We start from the raw sequence: 7,886 nt of genomic DNA, 5'->3' as shown, positions 1-7,886 counted from the left end.
GGACTGGACGGGCCTTTGGCCTGATCCAACATTGGCGTCTCTGATGTTCTTATATGGAGCAGAGGGCCATCAGTGGCTATTAGCCACAAGGTATAGATAGGGGATCTTGGGCAAGTGATGCTCTGTCTTCTTGGTGCTTGGGGGGGGTCAACAGTGGGAGGGCTTCTAGTGTCCTGGCCCCACTGGTGGACCTCCTGATGGCACCTGGTATTTCTGGCCACTGTGTGACACAGAGTGTTGGGCTGGATGGGCCACTGGCCTGATCCAACATTGGCATCTCTTATGTTCTTATGTTCTTATGAAATGAGGTTGTGGGATATGGAGAGCACGAAGGTGATCTAGAGCGAATACCTTATTGTTAAGTTCTCCATGACCTCTGGGAACCGTTCCAGTTCCCTTCTCAGCTCTTCAAAGGTGATGGCGCCGCTGTTGTCCGCGTCGGCGGATTCAAAAAGGGCCCTGGTGAGGTCGTCCAGCTTCTCTTCCGGCAAAGATATCGAACTCTCCTTCAGGCACGATTTCAAGACAGTGCGCAGCTCGTCAGAGTCAATGGACCCACTGCCTGCAAGGAAAGAGGATCTGCAGTCGACACGGGAGGAATCGACAGCAACAGAACACTCCTGAGGCCTACCTGTCGTCGGTTAACTTAAACTACTGAAATGGCCGACAAACTGGTCTGTAAAGGGCGCACGAAGCAGAGGGGGGGAAATGGAAGTCTGAGGAAAGAACTGAGACTAGTTCTGAGGGGTCCCATTTCATTAATTTAAACATGTCAAGCCTACCTTCTCCTACATTCAGAGTGACACCAGAAGACAATAGAAACAAACCAATTATGAAAGCAGGAGGAGGTTGTCAGGCAAAGCCCTGCCCTGGATGGACCAGGTTAGCCCGATCTCGTCAGATCTCAGAAGCTAAGCAGGGTCGGCCCCGGTAAGTAAGTGGATGGGAGACCGCCCAGGAAGCCCAGGTTTGCTCTGCAGAGGAGGTCAATGGCAAACCACCCCTGTGTGTCTCTTGCCCTGAAAATCCCATGGAGTCACCATGAGCTGGCCGTGATTTGACGGCACTCTCTCCCACCCCTTCAGGCAAAGGTCGGACGGCTGTCTGTGGGGAGTGCTCTAAGAGCTTTCGATTTCCTGCAGTCAGCAAGAAATCAGAACGGATGCTCTATCAAGCCCCGACCTACTCTGGGACTCTGCGGTCGAAGTAACCCAACCCCCAATGCCCAACCGAAAGACACCAAATCCCTTTTGGAACAGCCCTACTTGAACTGAGAAGATTAGCCAGAGACGGCGGCTTCTGAATCTCCTCTGGAAGATCATTCCAGAGGGGTAGGGGGGGGGTTCCTTGTTGCAACAGAATGAACCTAATGGAATGAGCTCCCAGAGGAGATCAGGCCCTGCGGGACCTTTCAGAGTTCTGCAGGGCCTGTAAGACGGAGCTCTTCCGCCAGGCTTCTGGGGGCCGCCACCATCATCAATAGCTAACAACCAACAACGGAATGTGAGGGGGCCCGGATTCCTGGAAACCTTCACCCACAGCCCAAAGGACATCAGTTCCTGCAAGAACAATCAAAAATGAGTTTGGCGAGCTGACTGTGAGCTAAGGACACGGAATAATGGCTGCCGTCACCAAACTGTTGACAAGTGCTACTAGCACCTTGTGGCTGAACTGTTTTCATTGTAATTCATGTTTTTAATGTAATTTATTTATTCTATGTAATTTCAGGTTTCTATGTACGCCGCCCTGAGCCGGCTTTGGCTGGGAGGGCAGGGTAGAAATCCAGTACACAAATAAATAAATAAAAATCAAAGGGATCACCGGGAGGGGATGTGTCACCTGGGCTCATGTGGGAGGAGACAATCCTTTGGATGCCAAAGAGGCTCCAGATCATGAATGGCTTTTAACGGCAAGAACCAGCACTTTGAACTGAGACCAAAAGCAAATGGGTGAAGCGCTTTCAATATTGCCTCAGTGTTCACACGCACACCCTCACCAACGGCTGTATTTTGCACTAGCTGACGCGTCCAGACGGTTTTCAAGGGCAGCCCCGTGTAGAGTTTTACAGCAGTCAGGGCCGGCTCACCCACTAGGCGAACTAGGCATCCGCCTAGAGTGCTGGGCCCTGGATGGGGCAGTGGGCCCTGGATGGAGTGCCGAGTTGTCCCCCCCTCCGCCAAAAGCCCGCGAGCAGCTCTCCATATGTCAGCACTTCGCTAATTGGGGAGAGGCATCCGGCGAGCATCCCTCGCTCGGAGACAGGATCCCCCCCTCCCAAACTGCCTTCAGAAGTGGAGCGCAAGAGAAATCTCTCTTCCATCTTGGAGGGCGCTGCAGGAACGTGCGGGGTGCACTCGCTGGGTCCAACAGCCGCCGGGGGGGCGGCGGTGGCGGTGGTAGCAAAAGGGTGGCTGGCTCCAGAGGTCTCCAGGTTTCTAGGCCCCACCGGGAGGTTGGCATCTGCACCACAAGGCAGCCTCGCCTAGGGTGCAGAAACACCTCAAGCCGGCCCTGACAGCAGTCCAGCCAAAAGGTTACAGAACTATGAATCAACATGGACAGATTGGCCGATCCTGCTTAGCTTCTGAGATCTAACGAGATCAGGCTAGCCTGGGCCAGCCAGGTCATACGAGTTGCCAATTTCCATCCATTCTTTCTATGCCAGTCAATGGGTACCAAAAGCACATTTTCACAAAAAGACTCTGAATGAAACTGGAGGGCTGCCTTTTCCCAGTAGATTTAAGTATGTTGGTCGCTTTGGGAAAAGCCGATCAGCTGCTCTATGGGGAGCACAGCCCAAGATGCTAAACACTGACAACTGTAGGGCTTATATGGGCTTATATGGGAAAGGAAAAGGTCTAAGCTGCATGGGTCCCCTGGACCTGCTGCGCGAGGCTAAAACATCCACCGTATCAGGACTCTATCCCATTTACTAAGACACCATGAATTGCAGCCAAGTGGCACACTGACATTACGGCCAAAATGAGATTCTGCAGAGATCTGAAAACGGCACCTCTTGAATGTCTGTTTGTCCCGCACAGCTGCTAAAAGCACAAGATGGCAACAGTCCAACTGTTCCAAGCTGGCATGCAAAGCTCAGAGGACTGCGAGGGGCTCTGCAAAATAAAATCTCGCTTGGGTAAAGTACAAAGGAAGGAGATGTGAAGTCTGGAATGGTACCATCCACGTCGTAAACCTGGAAGAGGAACCGGAGTCTGTCTGTTTCACTCCCATGGACCAGCAGTTTCAAGGATGCGAGGAGTTCATCCAGAGTGATCGTGCCGCTTCCGTCGGCGTCAAACAACGCAAAGAACCGCTCGGCAAAAAAGGACTAGAGGAAGATGGGAGGAATGTTGTCAACGTCAACAGAGAGGGTGCTGGAATCCAGACCTTGGCATTCTCATCGCTCTGTGCTTCCGCCGGCCTTGCTTTCGTAAATGCCAGTAGGAAAGGAAGGGGCTAAATTCTTACACGGCTGGACGCACTGATGATTCAAAGCAAGATATGACCGCCTGCCCCCCCCCCACCCATACGCACTTCCTTGCAGGGTTGCCTGCGGCTCATAGTCCCTCTATCCCCCATAGCTCCCTTGCTTATCCAGCTCAGGGGGGCAACAGGTGCCTGGTGGGATCCTGCCCAGAAGGACTGTGCTGTAGATGCCGCTCAGCTCAACTGGCCTCTCGGCCATTTCAATCCACCCTTAATCCACCCCTTCCCAATGAAGGTCCACCTCTCCCCCTCCCTCCCTCCCCAGCTGCTTTTTCTCCTTGGGCCCCCTCCATTTCTCCGCTGCCTCCTTTGACCCCTCGGCACCCTCAATTTCATCTCTAGGGAGTGCCTGCAAAAAAAGTACAGGCGCGACCAGCAAAGCCCCTCCGTTGCCTTCCCTTGCACGGTGCACGGATGCACCAGCCCCCTCCCCAGGTTGGCTTCCTCCCCTGCCAGCGAAACTTGCCTCCTTCACCTTGAGAGCGGTTTTGAATTCTTCCAAGTCGATCTCTTGATCTTCCCCAGCGATGGTCTCAAACTGCTGGGCGACCCACTCCAGCCATTTGGCGTCATCGTCCCGATCCATGGACCCCTAGGAAACCGGGAACTGGAACAGCATTTGAGAAGGGATCTTTGTAGCCACCACCCCGTGATGTTTTCTGCTCTTTCTTTTGCCCCAAAGACTGTGAGCATTCCGGGTCCAGAAGTGGGGAAACTGCTGGAGGCCACTCTAAGAGCTCATGGGGTAGAAATCAAATCAAAATATATATAATCATGAATGGAGTTTCCAGGTATTGAAACGTGAAAGAATTGGCTTGCGGTACCATGGAACCACCAATGGCAGGGAGAGAATTAAAGTTATGACAGCCAGTTTGGTGTAGTGGGTACACTGCAGTTTGGTGTAGAGGTTAGGAGTGCAGACTCTAATCTGGGAGAACCAGAATTGATTCCCCACTCCTCCACGTGCAGCTGCTGGTGTGACCTTGGGTCAGTCATAAATTCTTTCAGAGATGTTCTCTCAAGGGTAGTTCTCGAGAGAGCCGTGTATTTTTCAACACTGGAGCTGGGCGGTTTTGGTGTTCCATTTTTGAGGAAGCAAGATGCCATCTGGTTTTAGGAGGCGAGCACCAATTACTGTTTTGTATGTATGATGTTTTAAGAGTTAATGTTATTTAATATTTTTAATGTTTTTACTGTTTTACTATATGTTTCGGCAACATGCCGTGTAAGCCGCCCTGAGCCTACGGGGAGGGCGGGATAAAAATACAAATAATAAATAAATAAATGGGGTAGAAATCGAATCAAAATATATATAATCATGAATAGGGTTTCCAGGTATCGAAACGTGAAAGAATTGGCCTGCAGTACCATGGAACCACCAATGGCAGGGAGAGAATTAAAGTTATGACAGCCAGTTTGGTGTAGTGGGTACACTACAGTTTGGTGTAGAGGTTAGGAGTGCAGACTCTAATCTGGGAGAACCAGAATTGATTCCCTCCTCCTCCACGTGCAGCTGCTGGTGTGACCTTGGGTCAGTCATAAATTCTTTCAGAGATGTTCTCTCAAGGGTAGTTCTCGAGAGAGCTGTGTATTTTTCAACACTGGAGCTGGGCGGTTTTGGTGTTCCATTTTTGAGGAAGCAAGATTATATGGCAACTTGGAGCCAGCGTGGCTGTGAAGTAGATCCACAAGCAGTGAGACGAGGATTTTGTGAGGAGGAGGAGAAGGAGGAGGAGGAGAAGAAGAAAAGGAGGAGGAGATTGGATTTATACCCCTTCACTACCCGAAGGAGTCTCAGAGAGAAGGAGTCTCAGAGCCGCTTACAAACTCCTTTCCCTTCCCCTCCCCACAACAGACACCCCAAGAGGTAGGTGGGGCTGAGAGAGCTCTTTTGAGAACTGCCCTTGAGAGAACAGCTCTGAAAGAACTTGTGACTGACCCAAGGTCACACCAGCAGCTGCATGCGGAGTAGTGGGGAATCAAGTTCTCCCAGATTAGAGTCCACGCTCCTAACCACTACACCAAACTGGCATTATAAATTATAAACATCTATATTTGGGACTTTTTACTTTTTGAGGAGCTTGACTTGGACTATTTCTGAAGGTGGAGCAATAGGACTGTATTTGGACTGTGTGCTTTTGCATTTCTGTCTATTACACTGTAATTTTGATAAGCTACTCTTAGGTATATAGGTTCAGTTTATTATACTCATTGACTGTTGAATATATTTTTCATTATTTATGCACGGTTTGATCTTGGAATTCACTGCCACAGGAGGTGGCGGCGGCTACAAGCACGGACAGCTTCAGGCAGGGCTCTTTTTGTAGAAAAAGCCCAGCAGGAACTCATTAGCATATTAGGCCACACCCCTGACAGCACAACTCATTGGCATATTAGGCCGCACCCCCATGTTACCAGAAGTGTGCTCATCCAGCCACACCCACCTTTTGCTTCTTATTCTGTTTACCCAGGGCTTTTTTTGTAGCAGGAACTCCTTTGCATGTTAGGCCACACACCCCTAATGTAGCCAATCCTAATGAGTTCCTGCTGTTGGGTGTGACCTATTATGCTAATGAGTTCCTGCTGGGTGTGGCCAACTCGTGAGCCAGCCGGAGCTCTGTTCCTGTGTGTTCCTGCCCCAAAACAGCCCTGCTTACTCCCTTTTGTGCATCTCTCCCGTTTGGGTTTCTTACCACCTGGAGGCTGGGGCCCCTGCTTTTGTGGCAAGTTCAAGGGACCACTGCCTGTGGTGATGAATATTACCCAGTCAGAGGCACTGGCCGTGCCCCGGGGCCTGCTCCGTTCAGATGACAACAGCTGTAGGCTTCCCTCACACCAGCGGCAGTGGCTCCAGCAGTGTCAAATCCCTGTGCTAGTCAGTACCTCACCTGTGAGCAGTGTCCCCTTCTCAGCTGAGTTAGTGTGAGCTAGCTCACAGTTTTTTAACCTCCGGCTCACACATTTTTGCCGTAGCTCAGGAAGGAGGGCTCCAGAGCAAACTAATTTATACAGCAGCCAAATCGCTCACTCACAACTGTAATGCCAGTAGCTCACAAAGTAGGATTTTTGCTCACAAGACTCCACAGCTGAGAGGGAGCATTGCCTGCGAGGCCCTTAGCCATGGGGAGAAGCAGCCACCTCGAAAGGGTCCTGCTTCCTCACAGAGTTGACCTGACCGACCCCGTTCAATCTTGACCTTTAGGAATCCTTGTCAACTTTCCTCCTACGTGATCCCCAGGCTGAGACGGGTCACCCTCTTCTCACAGGAAGCACAACTGTTGAATGTTATTTCTTTAACTTCCCTTTTCACTCCCAAAACCTCCCGACCTTATAGGATGGGATGGCGTCCCTACCGCCCGTGCAGCCTCAATGTCACGCCGGGCCTTTGTTCGGTCATCAGAAACATGGAAGGCGGTGGAGGGGGGGGGGAGCGTCTTTTGTTGCGACTGACCTTTTCAGAAGTCTCCGAGCAAATCCTGCTTGTCAGGTAACGCTGTGGGTGAGGTCGGACTCCAAAACTGGGGGGTGGGGTTGCTATGGGAATGTCAAGACCAGACGGCCATTTGTATTTTGCACTTCTGGTGGCAAAAGCAAGCGCAAGGCAGGCCGTTTAAACCTGATTAATGGTGCACAGGAGCCTGGTGTGTGGGACAGCATAAGAGACTTGGGTTCTAATTTGTGAAACACCCTGGGTGTAGTTGGGGTTGCCTCTGTCTCAATCTAATCTACCTGGCAAGTTTTCAATGGCCACAAATAAGAATTATAGCACTCAGCTCATTTAAAAACATTCCGGAAGGCGTACCTGTATAGATGTGACAAATCGGGGAACTGGTAGAGACGGAAAAGGTATGTAAAATAACTTTCTTGCACCGATTTGGAGTCCAGTGGCACCTTTAAGATGAAAAAAAGCTTATTCAAGGTATGAGCTTTCGTGTGCAAGGCACACTTTTTCAAATATGTTGGAATGGTACTTAACCACTATACCAAACTGGCTCTCAAGGGAAGAAGGAGAAGGAGAAGGAGAAGGAGAAGGAGAAGGAGGAGAAGGAGAAGAGGAGGAGATTGGATTCATACCCTGCCCTTCACTACCCAAAGGTGTCTCAGAGCGGCTTACGAACTCCTTTCCCTTCCCCTCCCCACAACAGACACCCTGTGAGGTCGGTGGGGCTGAGAGACTTCTTGACAGAAACTGCTCTTTTTCAAGGACAGCTCTTGTCAGAACTATGGCTTGCCCAAGGTCATCCAGCAGGAGCAAGTGGAGGAGTGGGGAATCAAACCCAGTTCTCCCAGATTAGAGTCCGCGCACTCAACCACTACACCAAACTGGTTCTCAAGGTGCCAGACTGGCTCTCAAGGTGAACTTATCCACTGCATCAAACTGGCCCTCAAACTGGCTC

The 7,886-nt window shown here is 50.8% G+C and overlaps 1 protein-coding gene across 1 annotated transcript in view; it reads right to left on the bottom strand.

Annotated features, from left to right (window-relative positions):
• The window catches only part of NOX5 (NADPH oxidase, EF-hand calcium binding domain 5), a 30,038-nt gene extending 25,963 nt beyond the window's left edge, over positions 1-4,075 (bottom strand). Inside the window, exons 1-3 of the mRNA XM_015418492.1 lie at positions 3,956-4,075; positions 3,181-3,331; positions 352-562 (exon numbers count right to left, since the gene is read on the bottom strand). Of these exons, the coding sequence (XP_015273978.1) occupies positions 352-562; positions 3,181-3,331; positions 3,956-4,075 (482 nt within the window). The remainder of the gene's footprint in view (positions 1-351; positions 563-3,180; positions 3,332-3,955) is intronic.
• Between the last annotated feature and the right edge of the window lie 3,811 nt (positions 4,076-7,886).

Source organism: Gekko japonicus, unplaced genomic scaffold, assembly GCF_001447785.1.
Source record: "Gekko japonicus isolate JY-2015 unplaced genomic scaffold, Gekko_japonicus_V1.1 scaffold275, whole genome shotgun sequence".
Lineage (NCBI taxonomy): Eukaryota > Metazoa > Chordata > Lepidosauria > Squamata > Gekkonidae > Gekko > Gekko japonicus.
The sequence above is the reverse complement of the archived record's forward strand: the minus strand, read 5'-3'. Positions and strand labels throughout refer to the sequence as shown.